Source organism: Typopeltis vanoorti, chromosome 9, assembly GCF_054136105.1.
Source record: "Typopeltis vanoorti isolate ZY-2024b chromosome 9, IOZ_Tvanoo_1.0, whole genome shotgun sequence".
In the NCBI taxonomy this organism is placed as follows: Eukaryota; Metazoa; Arthropoda; class Arachnida; order Uropygi; family Thelyphonidae; genus Typopeltis; species Typopeltis vanoorti.
In genome coordinates, this window is record NC_143557.1 from 62,209,213 (window position 1) to 62,233,706 (window position 24,494).

General features: G+C 35.6%; 2 protein-coding genes across 4 annotated transcripts in view; one reads left to right on the forward strand and one right to left on the reverse strand.

Moving 5' to 3' along the window:
- Positions 1-3,519, forward strand: part of Syn1 (Syntrophin-like 1) — a 137,296-nt gene extending 133,777 nt beyond the window's left edge. For both annotated transcript variants that reach the window (XM_090397440.1, XM_090397441.1), the window contains exon 6: positions 2,027-3,519. In XM_090397440.1, coding sequence (XP_090253566.1) covers positions 2,027-2,119 — 93 coding nt within the window. In that variant the 3' untranslated portion in view covers positions 2,120-3,519. The remainder of the gene's footprint in view (positions 1-2,026) is intronic.
- Positions 3,520-4,644: 1,125 nt separating this feature from the next.
- LOC150103087 (malonyl-CoA-acyl carrier protein transacylase, mitochondrial-like) overlaps positions 4,645-24,494 on the reverse strand; it is an 86,301-nt gene continuing 66,451 nt past the window's right edge. Inside the window, exons 4-5 of one of the 2 annotated variants that reach the window (XM_090398554.1) lie at positions 21,739-21,953; positions 4,645-5,471 (exon numbers count right to left, since the gene is read on the reverse strand). In XM_090398554.1, coding sequence (XP_090254680.1) covers positions 5,079-5,471; positions 21,739-21,953 — 608 coding nt within the window. In that variant the 3' untranslated portion in view covers positions 4,645-5,078. Of the gene's footprint in view, positions 5,472-21,738; positions 21,957-24,494 lie in introns of both variants that reach the window. The other variant, XM_090398553.1, reaches the window with a different exon arrangement.

The following is a 24,494-nucleotide window of genomic DNA, read 5'->3' on the forward strand; positions in this document are numbered from 1 at the left end:
AAACTGGGAATGAAGAGATGAAGCTATTGTTCTCTTAACAGTCCTGATGGTGCCCTCTAGCGGGCTAAGTAGGTGTTCTTGGCTGTTGGGCTGAAGGTCTGCTGATGTAGGCCTCCCAAATTTGGGGGAGTTGCATACAACCAAATTTGTTGAGGTTTGGAGAATTTCTTAGGGCTGAGGCTGAAAGAGTCTTTCAAATTTGTATTTGCTACGGTGTATCACTGTAGCTTTCTTCCACCGTATTCTGTGGCGTGTATCCAGAGCATGGTCCGCAATCCCAGAGTGACTGTATTTGTGAAAACGGATGTAGTCCTTGTGTTCCGAAATTCTGATATTCGTTGTCCTGCCTGTTTGGCCAAAGTAAGACAGTTTACAACTGCAAGGGACCTGGTAAACACTAGGTAGGTCTAGGGGAAGTGGTTGGTCTTTAGTGGAGCGGATAAGGGATGCCAATTTTCTGTAAGGTTTGTAACAAGAGGGTCAGGTCATGTTTTCTTAAGATTTTGGTAATCTTTTCTGAGGTGCCTCGGATGTAGGGAATGGTGATGGATTTAGAGTAATCCTTGTTGGGGAGGGGAGGGGATCAGTGGTTTGTAGGTTCTAATATTTTTTGGGAGGGTAGCCATTGTTGAGAAAGTGTTGAGGATGTGATTTAATTCAGTGTTTAGGGCCAAGTCGTTTGAACAGATTAGTTTAGCCCTGTTGTATAGTGTTTTCACTACTCCATATTGTTGTGAGGGGGGGGGGGTAGGATTGTTGGTGAATGTATCTGCGTGTATGGGTGGGTTTTCTGTAAACTGAGAAAACCAAGGATCCATTAGGCTGGCGGGTGACTAGTGTATCTAGGAAAGGGAAGCTGTTGTTTTCCTTTTTTTCTAGAGTGAATTTGATTCTGGGGTGTTGGTTGTTTAAGTGTGTTAAGAAGGAGAGGAGTGTTTCAGAGCCATGTGGCCAAATAGCGAACACATCATCAACGTAGCGAAGCCATATGGTTGGTTTTTGTTGGGCAGAGGCTAAGGCTTTTTCTTCAAAGGTCTCCCTAAAAGAAATTGGCCAAGGGTGGGGAGAGTGGTGAACCCATGGCTGTCCTCTCTATTTGTTTGTAGAATTTTCCCTGCCAAACGAAATAGTCTGAGTTCATTGTGAACTGAAATAAGGCTGAGATATCGGGAGAAAATTTAGCTTGGATTAGCACCTTCAGCCCAACGGCCAAGAACACCTACTTAGCCTGCTAGAGGGCACCATCAGGACTGTTAGGAGAACAATAGCTTCATCTCTTCATTCCCAGTTTCTGTGTTGCAGTGCCTACGTGCACATAACTTTTTTTGTAAGTTCCTTTAGAAGATGGCAACGTGACGTTGCCGAAATATCGGAAAATATTTATTAAAGTTTAATTTATATCCTTAATTACGTTGTTCAATTTCTTAAGTGTTTTAATAATGCATAACCAACGTATAAGCCTGTCTACGAGAATCAAATCACAAGTTTCTTTTATGATTAATTCATATGGAAGATATGCACAAGAATACACATGATCATGTATATTTTTGAGAATTCTTTCTCATTATTTCTATTATTCAGGAATTTGTAGGAATTAAAACTTTAACTTATAGGCCACGGCCAAATAATCTCATTCATGATTATAATTAGTTTGCATTCGTAGATTTTGGTTTCAAACCTGTAAAGTCTTGAACCACAAGTCTTGATATATTTTTCAAGTAAACCAAATCTAACCCATTTCACATTCTTCACTATCAAGTCACCAGTTAGTTTATGTATGATTTGCACTTCAGTTATTTTTCTTATACTATTAGCAGTTTAAGATTGCAGAATGGAATCATGAATCTTTGTGGTCTCCTTTTAATTCAAATAGCTAATAATACCTTAAATTCATCTTATTGTGGATTGTCTACACTTTTTAGTGTGTTTTTGTTTACATGTTGTCCATTATTCTGTTAACTTATTTATTTGTATTTTTTTTCTAAGAATAACACTAAATTCTTTTTTTCCCCTTCTTTTTCCCAAGGAACTTGATATGCTACAGTCTCCAAAGCCGTTTGTCTTTACATTACACACCTTCCTGTCAGCTAAAGTTACTCGATTAGGACTGATGGCATGACAATTACAGCAAGTGGAGGACTGGGAATAGCAACGTTATCTGCCATAATCCACATTAAATAGAATACCTGATACTTAATACAGTACCTTACTTCCTAACCTACTGGCTTCCTCTTTATTAACCAAGAGGATGACCTTTTTCCTTCAAAGGTACAAAGTTGAAACTGCAGGTATGTTCTTAAGCCTGTGCTTTGTTTCTAACCAAGCCTGTGCTTGTTTCCAGATGTTTCAAGTGATATGACTGCTGGAATTGCAAGAAAATGAGCTACTGTTCTCCCAGTGTACAGGAAGATGTGTGCATTGTGGCTTAGTTCAGTATGACATCCTTTTAAAGTTGCCATGGTCTAGAGATTATTTTTCCCAATGACAAAATATGTAATAATCACTTCCTAGGTATGTGTAAGTATATAGATAAATGGAGGGTACAAATAAATATCTCAGGAAAAAGAAAGGAAAAAAAAAAAAATGAAAGAAAAATGCCGAAGTTTACTAAACGTACTGCTAAACTTACAAAATGTACTTTTAATAAAAAGAAAGTTCAATTATAAAGGAGAACTGGATTAAGTGAAACAGCTAGCTTAATAAATAATTCATATATCATCCTGAATAAATTTAAATGGCTTTTAAGTCCATCTAGAGAATTCATTCTGGTATCTCAGCAAACATTTTCTTACTAATGCTACTGATTGTATTGTAATAGAATGATTACAAAAGTACAAAGTAATATCAGAAAGTTAACATTGAATAACTTGAAACAGTCTAGCAAATTGTGTAATATTTTTATAAGTATGTTACATGTTTTCTGTATGTATTTAAGTTATATCAAAATTATTTCTTGCAATTTTAATTATTAAAATCATTTGAGTGAAACATTGTTCTGATGCTTGTCATTACCTGTGGAGAGTTCAAGGGGATAGATTAAATGAAGTTAATGTGGGTATTCTTTGGGAAAAGCAATGGGTATTTTATTTTGGAAAGAGGAGGAAAGCATCTATTTGTGTATTTGTTTTATTGTTGATAGATTTTGTTGTTGCTAGTCTTGGTATCCTGACCAATTTGTCAGATTTATTTTAAGATGTAATAATAGTGTCTACATATATGCTACTCCAAATGTAAAACAATAGACATTCATAAAACATCCTTGAACACATTACTCATCATTCTGTTTTACCAATATGTGAATAATTCCCTCCCTGGCTCTCAAAGTTTCATATACCTTGAGTCATTTGTTTTTGTATAATGTAACATTTTTATACAAATATCAAAGTTGTAATCATCACTTGAGTAAGAGTGAATTATTATGAACTGGAGCTAAGGAAGCTTCTTTATGAAATATGTACAGTAGATTGTATCTTTCAAATGTTTTGTAATAAAAGCCATCCTGGTGGTTTGTTGTTGAAATAGATGCAAGTTACTTTAAAACATAAACCATTACAGTGATACTATAGTTATATTAATTCTGGAAGTACCAATATTTGCAAATTGCAGGCCTAGAGAGAGTGGATACCAAATCACTTCTGTGGTTTATTGACTTATGGTAACATTTAAGTAGTTTCTTCAGTTTGTCACTGTATAACTACCTTGTTAAAGGAATCATTTTTACTGCGGCCTCAACTTCATTAGTGATTTAAGTGATGTCCTCTTAAACTCTTCTCCAAAGGAGAAGAGTTTGAGAGGACATGCTTAATATGAGAAGAACATCTCCTCCAAAGGAGAAGACAGTCTGTCTTCTCCTTTGGAGGAGAAGTTCTGTCACTCAGGACAAACTGTTTGAATCCTTATGTTCAAGTTTTGCAGCATTTCAACATTGTGCTCAGGGTCATTTGTAAGACTAACAGGTAATGTAATAAACACCATTTATATTTCAGAAAGCACCGATCATGTCTTTGCCAGTGACTGGCACAATCGAACTTTTCTTTGGTCCTAGCAAACCTCTGATGCTTATCTCCCATTGAATATGAATGAGTGGAATATTTCTTGCAATCAGATACTCTTGTTACTGCATTTATTACCTCTCCGTACATCGTGTGGAAAAATAATAAATGAACTGCATAGTTCACATTAATCTGTGGGCCTATTTATGTGATCCAAGGAGTCCAAAGACTCATCAAGGGAGGGCACCTACTCTACAACTCTCCATCACCTATGACATGGGCATCTATGGTGATGCCCATGTCATAGATTGATTTGGCCGTCATTAAAGACCTTATGATCTCAAAGCAAAAATACGTTTCTGATTGGACAATGAAACCTAAACTTTAACAAATTTTGGTAATTTCTTAGGTTTCAAGTTTCAGACATTTGACATGACAACACTATTTATTTCGTGGATGTAATTGAAATTGAACTTGACTGCTTTTTAAAAATTCTCCAATAAATTTGAGCATAGCATCCATTAATATTCAGCTTAATTTTTGTAATAACTTATCTCCTGCAGTTATTCCTATCATGTTTTGAATAAAAATAAACCTCAAATTGAGATTTTATAATTGTGTTTTTGTTCACAAGAAATGTGTAGTAGCCTGATTGGTGACTAAAGAAGTATACATTTTATTATTATTACGTGACACCTCCAGGGAGTCCAAGGACTCATTGAGGGAGGGCACCTACTCCGTGACTGTCTCCATCATTCACAATCCACCAACTGCAACACCACCAATGCCATCTACTCCCCTACAACCACTAGTATTTCCACAGATTGGCTGGAGAGCAGATATGCTAACCACTCGGCTAGCAATTTTCATTAATTATTCACAAAGTATGGTTTAAGGATAAATCAAGGGCCCATCCTTAAAACTTGTGTGAAAGAGTGGAAATTTAATGTTGTAAAGGTAGAACTATAAGACATAATGGACTAAATGTACCAAGTCTAACCCATAAAAGTTCTATAACAAAAATGCAGTTATAATAATCTTGTATTATTATAGGTCAAAGACAATTTTTTTTTGCAGCAGTTCATTTTAGTGAACATCAATGGCTGAGCAATTTTTCCATGCCTTTGCATTTACCATTTTCAGAATAGTTTTTAAACTCTGTCCAGGACCGCACTCAACAGTTTTTGGGAAAGAAGTATCAACTGGTCTTTCATAAATAACATGAAGAGTTTGCTCCCACTTCACAGGGGAACATATCTGAGCAGTAAGTGTCTTTACTATAGCATGCCGATATGGCTTGCCATCTACGTTAGAATACACTGGAATTAATGGAGAACTAAATTGTATAGTTTGGAGTGCTTGAGCAAGAACTTTCTGTGCAGGTTTCATTAGTTTTGTATGAAAAGCACCACTCACTGGAAGGTGTTTCAGCCTTGTTATTCCAAATTCAGCAGCATTCACTTCAATGAACTTGAGTGCCTGCAATATTAAAATTTCCAATTTAAAATCATTGGTTTGTGCTATCATTCCTAATTAATTATTATAAAATAGCTCCAATTAAATTAAAAAAATTATGTATTCAATTACTGAATTAGTTCTATTTGTCTAAACATTTTAATTTAAAATGTTTAGAAAAAGAAGTTATTCCACTAGATACAAACTTTCCAATACACATTTATGCATAATAGTATTTCTTTCAGTATGTTGAGCATACAGTAAGATGCCAGTTAACACTCAAGATACATTCTTAGAATTTAAAGTGCTAAATTGTAACCTTATGGAACAAGGGGAAAGGTGAAAACACAAACATGAATTGATAGAAGTGTTGAACTTTTATTCAACAATACATGACATTTTAGATGAAGAGCCAAGCTGAATGTCTCTGAACTCTGGCATCATAAAGATGTAGCTATGAAGGGTCGATTGCCATTTTGCTTTTTCATTGTGATAATAATTCTGCCTGAATGCTATGCTCTGCCAATTCTTGTTAAGGACAAGCAGCAACTTACTTCCACTATTTTTTCTAGATAATTATAGCTCAAAAAAGAAAAAAAAAATTAATTTTTAGCCAATTCAAACACTAGTGTATGTGTTTAATAACTGTACCTATATATTTCATACCAAGCATGTCCGTACATTGAGTATTGCTTGAAGGCAGTGAGTTCAGGGAATCACCATTTTGCATAGCATATCCAAAACACACTTTGAATGGGATAGCATTAAGAATTTTACCAATGTTTATAGTAAAGCAGTGATAATCTCTCTTTCGTGTATTATGAACTATTCTTGATCAAACATTTCCTACGTACATTCCTTTTAATCCTAGAAACTTTTTTTTTTTTCGTTTGTAAAATTTAGTCATCATCAAATTCCTGACGCCTCAAGAAATGTACAGGATATGATAGTACTACATGAAAAATTTACATCATTACTAACTTTCTATCTATCTACAATTTTCCTCCAAATCAATCTGTTACGGGGTGGTTAAGAGTCAAAGCTGTATAACTGAGGAGACCTCCACATAGCCTTTAAAGCAGTGGTTCTTAACCTGGGGTGTGTGTGCACCCCTGGAGGTGCGAGAGAAGTTTCTAAATTTTGACCCAGACTCAATAGACAACAGCTATTTAATAAAAGACGATTTTATTGAAATACGAGCCAATGCACACATTCAAATGGAATTTGAAAAACTGGACTTGGAACAATTCTGGTGTACATAGTTAGAACCTTATCTACAGCTAGCAAAAGCAGCATTGCAGACACTTTTACCATTTGCCACCACTTACCTGTGTGAAATGGGATTTTCAACAATTTTGCACATAAAAACAAAACCCAGAAATCGCTTAAATGCAAGTGATGACTTATGCTTGGCTCTTTCAAAACAGGAGCCTCGCTTCAAAAGTATTATTATCAATAAACATAGCCATTAAAAATTGAGATATTGTTTTGAATGTTTATGTAAATGTAGTGTTTATTTTTCAATAAATATAAATTATCTTGCAATAGCTGTAATTTCCTATATAAAGAAATAGAAACACATTTTTCAAGGGGGTGCTGATCACTAAAAAGGTTAAGGCCCACTGCTTTAAAGGAATGTGGAGAACCGACCAGGGCTTCTGACGTATTGTCCAATCCTCACTTTCTCGTGGTGCACCCTGTTAGGTATCTACCTGGATACTGAACGAACGACGATGGCCTGGCAATTTGGGATTTAGCAGACCAAATTGTATTCTTACTGGCTTAAACCACAATATTAAATGATAATACAACGTGATTATCATCCGGTTAAACAAGGCCCCCTGTTGTTTTCACCACAGGGAAACAGGGCGAACAGCAAAAAGTTAGCTACTGGAAAAAATCCTAAAACACACCCCAACTCAATATCACAAGAATTGAAGATCGGTACTATCAACATAAGAAGCCTGGCAAAGAAATGGAGCTAGCTGCGGAATTAGATAATTACCAGATCAACATAATAAGGGTGACTGAAACAAAAAAGACCAAAACTGGTGAGCTCTTTCTGAGCAATAAATACAAAATGTTATATTCAGGCAATGACAAGGAAAAGAAGGAGTAGCCATAGTATTCAACACTAAATATGAGTCTTCTTGAATGGCAGGCAATTTCAAGTAGAGTGATGTGGGCAAATATGAGAATGGGGAACTGGACAATGAGACTTATTTGTACCTATGGTCCCAGAGAAGGTTCTCCTAAGGTAGAAGTGGAGGAATTTTTTGAGGCTTTAGAGAAAGCAACTGACACAATGAAAAATTGTTGGGGATCTAAATAGCAGAGTAGGAAATGATTGTCAGACATATGAAAATATTTTGGATAAATTTGGAGAAAAGAGCAAAGCTAATAATAATGGCAAATACTTGTTGGATTTCTGCGAACATGGATTGGTTATTACTAACACCATGTTCCAACATAAAAACGAGCACAAGTTCACATGGAGAGAAGAGGCTAGGAATAAGAAAAGTCTCATTGACTATGTTATTATTGATAGTGATGTTTTCTCTCTGGTGCAGGGCACTAGAGTGTACAGAGGATTTGAAATTGGAGGTGATCACCATTTAGTCTTAAGCAGGATAAAACTGAATTACATATAGAAAAAAATAACATGTAAGAAAGTTTTAAAGCAAATAAAAGTTGAGCAGCTCTCAGATGTGAACTGTAGACTAAAATATACAAACATTATTCAAGAAAAAATGAAAGAGTTTCAGAACAGGAATCAAACCTTGGAGATTCAGTAGCAAACTCTGAAGAAAACATTGAATGATTCTGCCAGAGAGGCATGTGGTGAGATTGTCTGTTAGGATAAAAAAATCAGAACTCCATGGTGGACACAGGAAGTTAAAGAGACAGTGAAGGAAAAGAAGAAAGCATATCAAAAGTTCCTGTCAAATAAGTCAGCTTTTGCTCTTAGAGAATACAGAGACAAATGTAAGAAAGCGAAACACTGTGTAAAACTAGCTAAACAAAAGTCATGGGAGGACTTTGGTAAGAACATAGAAAATAAATATCAAGAAGGTGGCAAAATATTCTGGAGGTTGTTGAAGAAGCTAAGGAATGGAGGAAACTGAGATGATAAAGGTGACATGAAAACGGGAGAAAAAGATATCCTTGAAGTATGGAGTAATTACTTTGAAAAACTGCTAAATGAAACAAACAGTGATGACAGCACTGTGGTAAAAAAACACTAACCAGGCATGCAGTCAGGAATACATATCCATACTTGAAGTAGAAAAAGCCATCAAAGGCTTGAAATGTGGAAAGGCAGCAGGAGAAGATGATATTCGACCAGAAATGCTGAAGTATGGTGGTGTGAGAGTCTTACAGTGGCTGCACTACATAGTTCAGAAGGCCTGGACAGAGGGACGAATTCCTGATGATTGGAGTAGAGCTCTCATAGTACCCATATATAAAAAGGGAAATAAAACTGCATGTGAGAATTACAGAGGTATTTCCCTACTGAGTGTTCCTGGCAAGATCTATGCTAGTAAACTTGAGAAACGGTTGAGAAGAATTGTGGAAGAAAAGCTTGGTGAAGAACAAGCTGGATTCAGGCGAAATAGAGGCTGTCAGGATCAGATCTTCACTTTACGACAAATAGTCGAGAAAGCATGGGAATATAACAAAGATCTATTTAAGTTTTGTCGATTTGGAAAAGGCATATGACAAGGTACCAAGAGAGAAGCTATTCAATACGCTACAGTTATATGGGGTCGATGGGGCATTATATCAAGCAATACTTAGTCTTTATTTGAGTTGTAAGTCAGCAGTTAGAACTGAAGGAAGTACAGGAAGATGGTTTAATGTTAAATCTGGTGTGAGACAAGGATGTATTATTCATTATCTGTATGGATCACATTATGAAGGAAAGTGGTATTAAACATGATATCAAACTTGGAGATGTTAATGTCAGCTCTTTGCTTTATGCAGATGATGTTATACTTCTAAATAAATCCGCTACAAGTCTGCAAGATTCTCTGACTAAATTGAATAGCTGTTGTAATAGATATGGTATGAAGGTCAGCAATAAAAAGACAAAGACAATGAAAATAGGCAGAATCATTGTGAATGGAGAACCTGTGGAACAAGTAAAACATTTCAGCTATTTAGGCACTATTTTTCGTGAAGATGGTAAATTAAATATAGAAATAGACAACAGAATCAGCAAAGCTGGTATATTGGGAAGTCAATTGAATAAATTCATATGGAATAAGAGAGAAATTAGTCGGAACACTAAATTAGCTGTATACAAGACAGTGTTCAAACCAGTTTTAACTTATGGATCTGAGAGCTGGGTCAGAAGTAAAACACTTGACCAAAGACTAGAGAGCACAGATATGAGAGCCCTGAGAAAGATTATAGGCGTGAACAGATGGCATCAATGGCAATATCATATTAAAAACGAGGATATTAGGAAAGAACTTGACATTGTCAGCATCCAGGAATGCATTAGCAGAGCTAATCTCAGGTAGTATGGTCACTTAAAGAGAATATGCGAGGAAAGATTAGCAAAACAAGTGTTCTCTGCTAGGTTGGCAGCAAAACGACCCAGAGAAAGACCAAGATATAGGTGGATTGATACGGTACAAAGTGCCTTAGACGATAGAAATATAAGATCTGATAATGTGTGAGTCTTGACAAGTAACAGACTGATTTGGAGGAAAATTGTAGATAGGAAATTGATAATGATGTAATTTTTTTTCATGTAGTACTATCATATCCTGTACACCCCTTGAGGGTACATAGCAGGAATTTGATGATGATGATGAACAAATGGTTGAAAAGTCATGGGAATATAACAAATATCTGTATTTGAGTTTAAGGGTCAAAGCTGTATAACTGAGAGGAGACCTCCACATAGCCTTTAAAGGAATGCGGAGAACCGACCAGGGTTTCTGACCTAATGTCCAATCCTCACCTTCTTGTGGTGCACCCTGTTGGGTATCTACTTTGATACTGAATGAACGAGGATGGGCTGGCAATTTGGGATTTAGCCGACCAAATTGTATTCTTATTGGTTAAACCAAAATAAAAAAATGATGGTACAAGATGACAAAATTTCATGCCGGCTGGGGCGTCGCCCGGTTAAACAAGGCCCCCGTTGTTTTCGCCAGGGAACCAGGGCGAACAGCGAAAAGTCAGCTACTGGAACAAATCTGAAAACAAACCCCAACTCAACATCACCAGAGTTAAAGATCGGTACTATCAACGTAAGAAGCCTGAATGGCAAAGAAATGGAGCTAGCTGAGGAATTAGATAAGTACCAGATCGACATAATAGGGGTGACTGAAACAAAAAAGACCAAAACTGGTGAGATCTTTCTGAGCAATAAATACAAAATATTATATTCAGGCAATAACAATCAAGGAAAAGAAGGAGTAGCCATAGTATTCAACACAAAATACGAGGCTAATCTTCTTGAATGGCAGTCAGTCTCAAGTAGAGTAATGTGGGCAAATATGAGAATGGGGAACTGGACAATGAGACTTATTTGTGCCTATGGTCCCACAGAAGGTTCTACTAAGGTAGAAGTGGAGGAATTTTTTGAGGCTTTAGAAAAAGCAACTGACACAATGAAAAAGGAAAAGTTGGTCCTTGTTGGGGATCTAAATAGTAGAGTAGAAATGATTGTGAGACATACAAAAATATTTTGGGAAAATTTGGAGAAAAGAGCAAAGCTAATAATAATGGCAAATACCTGTTGGATTTCTGCTCAGGACATGGACTGGTTATTACTAACACCATGTTCCAACATAAAAATGTGCACAAATTCACATGGAGAGAAGAGGCTAGGAATAAGAAAAGTCTCATTGACTATGTTATTGTTGATAGTGATGTTTTCTCCCTGGTGCAGGACACCAGAGTGTACAGAGGATTTGAAATTGGAAGTGATCACTATTTAGTCTTGAGCAGGATAAAACTGAATTTCATATTGAAAAGAATAACATGTAAGAAAGTTTTAAAGTGAATAAAAGTTGAGCAGCTCTCAGATGTAAACTGTAGACTAAAATACAGAAATATTATTGAAAAGGAAATGAAAGAGTTTGAGAACAGGAATCAAACCTTGGAGATTCAGTGGCAAACTCTGAAGGAAACATTGATTGATTCTGCCAGAGAGGCATGTGGTGAGGTTGTGTGCAAAGATAAAAAAATCAGAACTCCCTGGTGGACACCGGAAGTTAAAGAGGCAGTGAAGGAAAAGAAGAAAGCATATCAAAAGTTCCTGTCAAATAAGTCAGCTTGTGCTCTTAGAGAATACAGAGACAAATGCAAGAATGCTAAACACTGTGAAAAACTAGCTAAACAAAAGTCATGGGAGGACTTTGGCAAGAATATAGAAAATAAATATCAAGAAGGTGGCAAAATATTCTGGAGGTTGTTGAAGAAGCTTAGGAATGGAGGAAAGAGTGCTGTAAAAGGAATTAGAGATGATAAAGGTGAAATGAAAACAGGAGAAAAAGATATCCTTGAAGTATGGAGTAATTACTTTGAAAAACTGCTAAATGAAACAAGCAGTGATGACAGCACAGTGATAAAAAACACTGATCAGGCATGCAGTCAGGAATACATATCCATACTTGAAGTAGAAAAAGCCATCAAAGGCTTGAAATGTGGAAAGGCAGCAGGAGTAGATGATATTCGACCAGAAATGCTGAAGTATGGTGGTATAAGAGTCTTACAGTGGCTGCACTGCATAGTTCAGAAAGCCTGGACAGAGGGACGAATTCCCGATGATTGGAGTAGAGCTCTCATAGTACCCATATATAAAAAGGGAAATAAAACTGAATGTGAGAATTACAGAGGTATTTCCCTACTGAGTGTTCCTGGTAAGATCTATGCAAGTATACTTGAGAAACGGTTGAGAAGAATTGTGAAAGAAAAGCTTGGTGAAGAACAAGCTGGATTCAGGCCAAATAGAGGCTGTCAGGATCAGATCTTCACTTTACGACAAATAGTCGAGAAAGCATGGGAATATAACAAAGATCTGTATTTAAGTTTTGTCGATTTGGAAAAGGCATATGACAAGGTGCCAAGAGAGAAGCTATTCAATACGCTGCAGTTATATGGTGTCAATGGGGCATTATATCAAGCAATACTTAGTCTTTATTTGAGTTGTGAGTCAGCAGTTAGAAATGAAGGAAGTACAGGAAGATGGTTTAATGTTAAATCTGGTGTGAGACAAGGATGTACATTATCCCCTCTGTTATTCATTATCTATATGGATCACATTATGAAGGAATGTGGTATTAAACCTAATATATCAAAATTGGAGATGTTAATGTCAGCTCTTTGCTTTATGCGGATGATGTTATACTTCTAAATAAATCCGCTACAAGTCTGCAAGATTCTCTGACTAAATTGAATAGCTGTTGTAAGAGATATGGTATGAAGGTCAGCAATAAAAAGACAAAGACAATGAAAATAGGCAGAATCATTGAAAATGTCAACTGTGTTGTGAATGGAGAACCTGTGGAACAAGTAAAACATTTCAGCTACTTAGGCACAATTTTTACTGAAGATGGTAAACTAAATATAGAAATAGACAACAGAATTCGCACAGCTGGTATCGTGGGAAGTCAATTGAATAAATTCATATGGAATAAGAAAGAAATTAGTCGGAACACTAAATTAGCTGTATACAAGACTGTGTTCAAACCAATTTTAACTTATGGATCTGAGAGCTGGGTCAGAAGTAAAACACTTGACCAAAGACTAGAGACCGCAGATATGAGAGTCCTGAGAAAGATTAGAGGCGTGAACAGATGGCATCAATGGCAATATCATATTAAAAATGAGGATATTAGGAAAGAACTTGACATTGTCAGCATCCAGGAATGCATTAGCAGAGCTAATCTCAGGTAGTATGGTCACTTAAAGAGAATATGCGAGGAAAGATTAGCAAAACAAGTGTTCTCTGCTAGGTTGGCAGCAAAACGACCCAGAGAAAGACCAAGATATAGGTGGATTGATACGGTACAAAGTGCCTTAGACGATAGAAATATAAGATCTGATAATGTGTGAGTCTTGACAAGTAACAGACTGATTTGGAGGAAAATTGTAGATAGGAAGTTAGTAATGATGTAATTTTTTCATGTAGTACTGTCATATCCTGTACACCTCTTGAGGGTACATGGCAGGAATTTGATGAAATATGATGATAGATCTGAAAAAAGCATAGGACAAGGTGCCAAGAGAGAAGCTATTCAAAATGCTACAGTTGTATTGTATGGTGTCATTGGATCATTATATCATGCAATACTTAGTCTTTGAGTTGTAAGTCAGCAGTTAGAATTGAAGAAAGAACAGGGAGATTACATTATCACCTCTGTTATTCATTATTTATATGGATTACATTGGAGATGTTAATGTATGCTCTTTGCTTTTTGTGGATGATGTTATACTTCTAAATAAATCTGCTACAAGTTTGCAAGATTCCCTGACTACATTTAATAAGTGTTGTAATAGATATGGTATGAAGGTCAGCAATGAAAATAGGTAGAATCACTGAAAATGTCAACTGTTGACATTTTCGGTGGTGGGGAGGAAGAGCCCACATGTGTGGTTGTATATATATATATTGATCCATTCAACGAAACTAGTATTTCTTTTAATAAACCATGTCACCTCTTTATCTCTCAGTATCAGTCATTTAAACTAATTAATAATATATATACAGGTAACCCTCTTATAACACGGATGTTAGGTTCATAGAAATGCCGCGTTATATAAATCATGTTATGTGAGACTTAGATAACAATAGAAAAAGTAGGGTTAGGTTTTGAAATTTTATTTATTTATTTTTTTTAATTATATAAACAACGACATATCCAACCAAAATATATTTTTATTTATTTCAGGTAATTCACGTAAGTTAAGAAAACAAACTACGAGGCAAATACATAGTATAAAATTATAAAAATTACAAATTGTACACAAACTTCATTGTACACAATGCATAAATGTTTTAGACAATAAAATAAAGCGCATATTTTAATTGTCATTACTGTCTTCAGAAATAACATTTCGTGGATATTCTTTATTTACGAGTGACTGGACGTCGTCTACACTTGAAATCTCTTGGACATCATTTGTATAATTCTCATTGCATATACTTCGGCTGGTTTAGTTATCAAGAAGTTAGTAATAAGATCTTGCTTATTACTTACTTGCCCTATGCTGCAATTTTCTTTATTAATCATAATATGGTGCTAAACAAATATCCAATTGTCTCGTGAATTTTCTCGAGTGCTCCATTGAGGGATCATTATCCATAAAATAACTTCCTAACCTTCTTGTCAAGTCCAATCCTTCTGCTAATTTCTTTAAACTGAATTCTATAACAGAATCTTCGGCAGAACTTTCCATGGAACTAACTATTTGGTTCCACAGCATCTATTAATTGTACAGTTCCTCATTTAAATCTGTTTCCCCATCAATTAATTTACTAATTTTGTTTTTAACCATATCGCAAAGGTGTGAGACTTTATTATACGACTTAGCTCGGATCCACTGTAGGTACAAAATTTTGTCCCAGAACAGCTTCAGATCATATTTTTTTCCAGCAAGCATTCAGCATAGAGGGTTGTAATTCCTTAATTGACAGAAAAATAATTTTCACACAATTCAATATTTAAGACTCTTTCCATGCTTGAGGCAGTGTCATGTTTGGATTAGATTCCATTTTTTCCAAAATTAATTGGAATGTTTGACGAATATAATATGACTGAAATGTTGATATTATTCCTTGGTCAAGTGGTTGAATAAGTGAAGGAGTTTTAGGCGGCAAAAAAGTTATTTTAATATTCAGATGGCTTAGATTTGTTGGGTGGCCTGGTGCATTATCTAAAATTAGTAGAATTTTGAAGTCCATATTCTTTTTCTTTGTGTAACTTTCTACATCGGGTACAAAACACTTAAAAAACCAATTTTCAAACATGCTAGCTGTAACCCATGCCTTTTTGTTGGGGCACCCCTGAGAATATCGCGTACACGAGCAACGCGCTTTGCACTTACCATTGACCAAGCAATAAACACTTTCTCGGATTTTATGTTCATTTTGTTTGATTGTTCGAATTGTTGATTCATTTAAATTCAGAGTCCTTGCAACAACTCCTGGTTTTTCTCTAATTTTCAACCGATCCAAGATTTTAATTTCCTCTTCAATGTTGGTTTTTTCCCTTTCGTTGCAGTTTTAGTGGCCATTACGATAAAAATAAACTTTTACATAAAAAAAAAGCATTACATATTGTATATAGCTCACCAGAAAATAAACTGCTCATCTTGAGAATAACACACTTGTGATTTTTAATGTGCTTTCCTGGCAGAAAACGAAGACAATTTTCAATAATAAACACTTTATAGAGTAAACCCTAGATGGTGAACCTATGACACTCGTGCCAGGGGTGGCACGTCAACGATTTACAGGTGATATCCTTTTATACGCTTATAAATTATTCAACTATTATTATTATTACAATACGTACAAGTTAAATTTTGTTTTACACGAGAGAGCAGCTATGAAGACGTGCATATGATTGGTGTAGTATTAACAAAAGATGGCATGACCCAAAGACAAAGGCAAATGACAAGTGTTGAGCTGAAATGCTAATTCTCTTCAGTCGAATTCCATAACATCTGAAAGTGTCATAACATTCACTATTAGTTTTAACACGTTCACGACAGGGTGTAATTTATTGTTCTGAAGGAACTTCTCATTACCGGCTGGCTCAACTCTCACAAAGTTTCAACCCTTGGTTGAATTTTAAAGCTGCTTGTTTGCATTTGAGGGGCAGACACTCACACACTTATTATATGGCATGTTTCAATTCTTGATAGAATTTTATTTGAAGTTAGCCTTTGTGATCTGTCATAATAACATCGAGAATTTCAAATGCAATAAAACAAACACTTATTTCATAATTGAACAATAGTTTTTAGTTAGATACTGTGTGCAACATATGGTTTTGTTTGAGTGTATACAGCATAGTTTCTGATAGGAGGACACGCGATTCATTAGTTAGTGCCGTTTTTATTCCAATCTCTAATTGCGCTATTTGTTGAGAATTATACAGACTGTAAAAGTCTCTGTACAGTACCCTTATTCAGGGATACAATAAAATTAAATTCGATACTTATAACTACTTACGTGATACGGGGAGACACAAATTTAACGAAAATAAAATTCTATTTTTAAGTGGCGTGGTGAAAAATATATGAAAAAAAAAATATAAAGGGTTACTAGAAATTATAGACCGCGTTATATGAGGGTTACCTGTATATACATACACACACCTATTTTTATCATTCCTATTTATCTTGCATAGACCCCATGTTATATTCAGCCATTACAAAAAAAGAGAGATAAGTCTTGCATCACCAAACTGCTTTTCAGTTTTTCTCAAAAACATGGAAAACCAGCAGCACAAATTCTGCCAACCTTGATCTACAATGAAAGTACCTTTGAACACAAGCCATAGAGGTTTGAAGAAACTTGTGTAGTGTCACTGATTTGCCTGGCATTTCATCAGGTACAACAAGGACTACTCACCTTTCTATTTTTTGCAACTGGGTTACCAGCTTCCTCTCCTGAAAGTTCTCCATGATGATTACAATAAATTTCCTTCCTCTTCTTCTTATGACAAAAATGCAAAATCATTCAAAGCATCAATACCTAAGTATTTGTGATCAGTGCTTCTAAAATGCAGTTCCTATTTTTCTTGCAAAAAAAATTCACTTTCCTTTACTGTTGATAATACCCAGTTTTCTAAAGAACAGATTTCTCTTTTTGGGTTGATTAAACCTTTCCTAGAGGAAGCACATCACATATAAAGTCTTAAGCCTCCAAAACAAAACACACACAAAAAAAGTTCACTTTTTCTTTCAAGTACTACTCATCTGTACAACTGCTAAGAATTAATATCAAATTTGGCCTACCCTGGAATATTCCTCATGTAGTTCAAGTACTGCACCAAAAACCTCTCTAAAAATACTTGATACTTATAAATTAATCCAGTTAACTGATGCCTCTTTCTGTTTCTCTCTCTCTGACATTCAATTTAATGACTTTTTCATAGATATTGTTTCCTCTAACAGAAACAGCTGTCAGTCAATATCCATTCACTTTCCAGCTTCAAACCTACTGAACCACTTACCTGTTCCTCCTCTTTCATATCTATTTATTTAGTAAACAGCTTCATTCATACTATCTTCTCAAGACATTTAACAATCCAGCTTTTGAGGAAAACCAACACACTCCAACATGGCCCTTTAACATGTGGGGGTTTACACACACACACATGCAGTTCTTGACTTTACAAGTTAATTTGTTCCTGGTGCATGTTTGTAAAGTGGGAATTTATTTCCTATAGATGTAATGTTAAAAACAGATTAATTCTCAGCAATGAAATTTTGACCATAGTAATGTTAAATAAAGATCAACAAAACAATAGTTTGTGCTTAAGCAATGATTTTATTATTATTATTATTTATTATTTGTCACCTCCAGGGAGTCCAAAGACTCATCGAGGGAGGGCATCTATTCTACAACTCTGCTTCCACCACTACTAGTATTTCCACAGACAATCACAAACATCCATGCACACGGTGGGATTCGAACCTGAAGCCTCTTGATTGGAGAGCGGACACACTAACTACTCGACCAGCCTGGCCGGCCGAGTGATTAGCGTGTTAGGTTCATGGTTTTATCTGAACAAATGAAATTACAGTCTTTAAAATCAACAAATTATATAAGTTGTTTGTTTCCAAGAGAGACTTCTCTTTTCTTCATAAATTTCATGAAGTTATTCATAAGCATTTTTTGAAATCTGAAGAACATTTTTAGTGTGCTTGAAATTTGAAACTTGTGACTTGAAAATCTCAATTGCTTTTTTTATATATAATGAAAAGCTTCTTCAAGTGTAATAACAGTTTACATGCTGTTAATTTCTTTAGTATGTAATATGTAGATTGCATGGATTATGCATTTTTCAAATTTCCTTCAAACGTTTTTCTTTATCCTTTAAAATTGCACACACAGAAGTGTTTAGGTAATATTTTGTACAAAGATCTTTAACAGTCTACTGAGAGTCTCTACTCATGTAATAGTAAATTTTTGGTATACTTGAGGGAACATAGAGGAACAGACATTTTCCAATGTTATTCCTCTTTGCAATTTATTTTTATTAGCATTCATTCTCCCCATTACTTCATTCTGGCATACAATTTGAAATAAGTACAAAATTGAGAACAACACAAGTACTTTTTGCAAAGTCAGCATGGTAACTGCTTTGAGTCAGTGAGATGCACTCATCTGCCTGAACAAATATGTACAGTATTGTATAGCTGTACAAATGGTGTTTGAAATATGTTTATGAATGTTCAAGAATTTATTTATTGCAATTAATGTTCATATTTTTGATTTTGTTGATATGTGAAAAAAAAGAACAGTTAAACCTAGCAGCACGTAAAGTGCAAACTGCCTATATGCATATAACTCATTTTCTTCATTTGTTAAGATTAGATGCAAAAAGGCTGGCTACTCCATCAACTTTGTTATTTGGTTGGTAAAATCCAGGTTTCAGTCCTATTTAGTATAGGAACATGTGTAAGGCTTTTCAACTAAAAGTGAGTTAGTTAGTCTAATAGAGAAATCGCAAGATTTTCCCTAACACAAAACAGACAAACATAATCTAGGCATGTCATCTTAATTTTCCTATCAGGAAACTTATTCAGTGTATATAAAAACAAGTTTCTTGGCTATGACAGTCAGTGAGCCTAACCATGTTAAGAGGAAGATGGCTTTGGAGATTTATGTACTTTGTATTTTGGTGGGTCACCAGTCCAACTATGCAAAGGATTCATGATTTTAATGTGAATGGGAGAGCAGGGCCTGCAGTCAATGTCAGTTACTGAAGGAATAGCCATGAAGACACTGCTCAACACCAGGTTCTAGCAACCTGAAAGTTTGCTTGATCCCAGAAAATGCATAGTACCTCCACTTTGTATAAACCAATTCAATGAAGCAGTTTATATAAAGTGTAAGACATTTTTCCAAAGGAAAAAAATCTTTAACTGTCTTCATTAATGAAGATACTTACTTTGAATGAACTTGAAGGAACAATGAGGCATGTTTGTCAGCTTGGCTGACCATATGGTTAATGTATCAGTCTCCAACCAAAGGTTTGAATCCAGCCATGGATGTGGATTTTGCCTTTAGGTGGGAGATGAATTTCACTTCCTGGTTTGAGACCAACCACCACTTTTTATTTGGGGACATGACATGGCTAGAAAAGGTTCCATATTTGGTCTGTAGAGTGGGGTTTCAAGTCTCTGTAGAAACTAAAAATAATAAAAAAATCCTTAGGCTTCTCATGGTACTGTACTACAGCTTACAACCTTTCCCAGGTGGAAGTGACAAAGAAAAACATGGACTGGATTTAAAGAAGTTATTTATAAATTTTTGGAAATAACAAAAGACATCGATTACCGAAATACTGTCAACATCTGACTCAACAAGCTGAAAGATCAATACTTCAATACAGTCAACTGTCTACAGAAAACACCATTAGAAACAAAATTACTTGCTCACTATAACAAACTCCCTCAAGTCTGACCAAATCTCTGTATGCACAATGCATTCTGAAGAAAATTCAGTGTATAAAACTATTCTTGTTGTTCCTACAATTGAAAGTCAACTGTACCATGAATATTAAATTAATTTCTGAAACTCGTATTTGGATTTCCTGAAAATCTCTGAGCTGTTAGCAGAGAACAAAAGGAAATATCTTGTTAAAGCAAACATAATATAAATTGTTTATTGTACTAAAATAAACAGTTTTATGTGTACACACATACACACAATGCTTGGAAAAAAGTCAACAGACACCCCTATGGGCAAGGTGCATCATGCCATGTAATGAGTCGTGTTTGTAGCCAGTATAATTTGGAGGAATACGATGCTCCCAGGTCAGGGAATTGGCTGCAAGAAGGGAACTGACGGTTTGAAAGAGGTGTTGTGATAGGATGCAATATTGCAGGCGTATCTGTTTGGTAAATTGTTGACAAATTGGGCCATCCCAGGTCAACAATCAGTGATACCATACTCGGATGGAAGCATAGGGAGTCAACTGCAAGTGCTATCCACAGTGCATGACCTACCACACTCACCAAATGTGACTGTAGGGTGTTACGAAGGATAATATGTAAAACCTATCATTCATGGCCAACACATTGAATGTGGAATTCCAGGTTCAACTGGAACATGAATCTGAACAAAAACATTCAGAACCAAGGCTCACAACATGGGTTTCCATGGTAGGAATGTAATATGCAAGCCCTATATTACCCAAACCAACATGCAGTGTCATCTTCAGTTATGCAAAGAGTGTGTACAGTGGGATGTCGAAGCTTGGAAAGCTGTTATGGAGCAATGAATCATGCTATACCTTCTACTGAGCAGATGCATAACCCCAACTATAAAATTCAGAGGTAGTGATGTGATAATACAGTCCTATTTATTCTGGTTTGGCCTCAGACCTTTGTGGTGCCATGAACACTGAAATACAAGAGGTTTCTGAACAATGCAATGCTTCCTACTTTGTGGTGTTTCTATGGAACTGCCATTGTCTCTTTCAGTAAGACAATGCAACATAATCATAAGGCTGCTGCTGTAACTCTGTGATTTATGGACATGAACGTCACCACATTTGACTGGCCTCCACAGAATACTGATTTCAAGTCTATCAAATATCTATGGGATGAAATGGAGCATCAGTGAGGTCCAGGGACGTTACCCCCACAACAATCCAGGACTTCGTTACATGCCTACAGGAAAAATGGTCCAGAATTCTCATTGATCACTATTGTATACTTGTTGATAGTATACCCCCCCCGTAAGATTGCTGCAGTCATCGTAGCAAAAGGAGGTCCTACATCTTAAGGTGGGTGCCATGGCTGTTTGTTCCTCACATTATAGTGTCCATTGAATTCTTTCCAAGCAGTGTATGCGTGTATATGGCTTTTATTTTTCTTCCTAATTTGTAAAAAATTATTTTCAAAACCAGCATATATGATTATGAAATTCAACCTATTAGAAGTAAAACAATTTTTAAGATGTTTAAATGTGTAGGTCTGTGTCATTAAATTATTTGATACATTTATCTGTGTGTTAATTTTTTATGAAAGGTTGTGCTTCATTCAATGCATGCAATTTGTTGGGAAAACAAAGCATTAAACATACCTCCTGGTTTCCTGCAATGACTTTACAACCTGGAAAAAGGAAGTTTGCTACTGAACAAACAGGATTTTCTACACCTAATCTAGCACACCATTCCTGTGCAGCAAAACAAGCAAAACCTATTTTAGCACCAGCTCTATAAAACAATGTCATCATGCCACTTGGCAGTAGCTCTGATGCAGCTTGCATTGCTTCACCTCTAATTTTCACCAGCCGTACTGCTGAATAAAGAAAATTTAAATTTAAAAACTTGTTTTTGCACATATATAAACACTTTTTTTATTTTTATTTTTATTTATCACACTTAATAAAACTACATAATATGAGGAGAGCAGTATGCTCCATTTATCTGGTAAATGTGCAATGGTCACAACAGCTTCATAATACAGGAATTATTACCATTCATAGTGTATGTGCATCTGTATACAAAGGTTAGATAATCCAGGTACCCTGATCTAAAGAACAAACATGGAACTTTTTCAAGCCATTTCAGTAAGCAGGGCGGTAGTGGTATCATACTGTAGATTAATGTACCACCTAAAAGCATTCACAAAGACCCATGCCCACAGTGGGATTTTAATCTGCAGACTTTTTTTTTTTTTTTTTTTTTAAAATAAATGTAAATGGAACACCCATGAAAAATTGCAAACTTGAAGTAAATATGTTTACTATAATAAACTTACAGTACTAAGGGCTTTGCTTGTATGCATGATGTCGTTTAAGGAAAATGACAGACTATATAATAACTAAATAAATTTACTTATTATTTCCAAATACTGGCATCTTCAGGGAATTAATACACTTGTAAATGACAATGAACAGGAGAAATACAGGGAGCTATAGTCCTAAAACTATGCCACCCATTGACTTTGGCTGGGCTGATTGTCTGATGAGTTTCCATATGAGAGCAGAAAAAGATTTTAGGAAATGCCTTCCAAATTTAAATTTGCTTCAGTGAAGTAAGGTGGCTTCCCCCCCCCCCCCCCATTGGATTCCATAATAGATATCCAGGACATGGCATACAACACCTGAGCAGCCACAGTGGTGGAAAAATGATGCAGCCTTTGTGTTCTAATGTCGGCTGTTCTGCCTGTTTGGCCTTTGTATCAATGGTTGCAGCTAATCTTTAGTAGAGCATATAAGGGATGCTAACTTTCTGTGTGGTTTGTAAGTTGTCACAAGATTGTGTTTTTCTAAGCTTTTGGCTACCCTTTAAGAGATGCCACAGATATGGGGAATGTGAATTGCTGTAATCTATGGTTTGCTAGATCTAGCTATCCATAGTCACAATCAGAGATGTATTTTTTTTTTATGTTCTTCAAATATATCCATAGTAGACTAACTTGCAAGAAAAAGGAACTTTACACAATCCAACCCACTTACCCACCAGAAACAGAGAGAAGGAGTTGGTCTTTGGATGAATGAATAAGGGTAGCCAGTCTCAAGTAGTGGCTTGAACGAAGCACAGATATTGTAATTTTTTTCTTTGCACCAAAATTCTGGCTATTAATTCTAATCTCTCCAGACATAGAGAACAGTGATTGCAATATTAAAATCTACATGTAGAGAATGTTGAGGATTGTAAGAAAGGATAATTAGTTTTGTTAATTTTGCTGGAATTTTGTAGCAATTAAAAAGAAGGTCCATAGTTAAGTTCAACTGGGATGATGCTTCACTGAAACAGAATTTCTTCAAATTTTGTTCAAAGCTGAATGAAACTTGGTTTTCAAAACACATCCTCTGCATCTATAGGAACACCAGCTTTGCTCTCTTAAAGCGTAGGTTGTAGTTATGTTTTATAAGTGTGGGTGACAGAACTGAGTTATATAGATATTAAGTAAAAAGTGTATATTTCCTTAAAGTATATATTGCAGGTATAGCACCAATGCATAACAGAACAATGTCAGCCATGAGGTCTTTGTCAGACAAATAAAATTTGTGCGATTTTTGTCCAGTGTCGAATGTGAAAGATGTATTCGTTGCAAAAGAAACTGGCAAGTGAGTGTTTTGAGAGAGAGAGTGTGCAGAGAGAATGAATTACACGATAGTTGAGAGTACTGATAGAAGACCAGAAAAAATATTGGTGGTAATATTGAAAGTGCAATAGGGGAGGGTCAGGATAACGTAGAAGACCTGAATAAAGAAATAACTGCTTGCATGTAATCCTTCATAGATAAAGCACAAAAATGCAAGGCTGCAGCAACATCAAGACATTAGTCAAACTGACACGAGAAAAAAGCAAGCAGTAGTCATGGCAATGACCGCTTCCTTTTTTTTGCCCCCCCCAATCCTGTATGAACTAATGAGAGAAAGAGGGTAAAGAGAATTTTTAAAGCGTGATTCTATGATAAGAAGAGTAATTCACAAAAGCACTACAAAATCTCTTTTTCCCAGTGCAAAAATCAATAATATTAGTGATGCTGTAAAAATATGAAAGGGAAAGGTTGGCCTTTTGTTTTGTTCCCTGGAAATGTTAATAAAACTAAAGCAGTTAAGATGGATGCAGGCAAATGTTTGTATGAAAGCACCTATGAGGTGAATGAACAAAGAAATGCAGAATTTAGAAGGAAACAATATTGAATGTGATACGTCAATTAAGGATGCAACTATGGGGCTACTACAGTTTCTATATATTAATGCTAGATCATAAATAAGACAGAGGAGTTTTTAGCAATAGTTATTGCAACCTTGCCAAAAGTTAATGGCATTAATGAGACTTGGCTAACAGCAAACAATATAATTACAGGGATAGCATATGA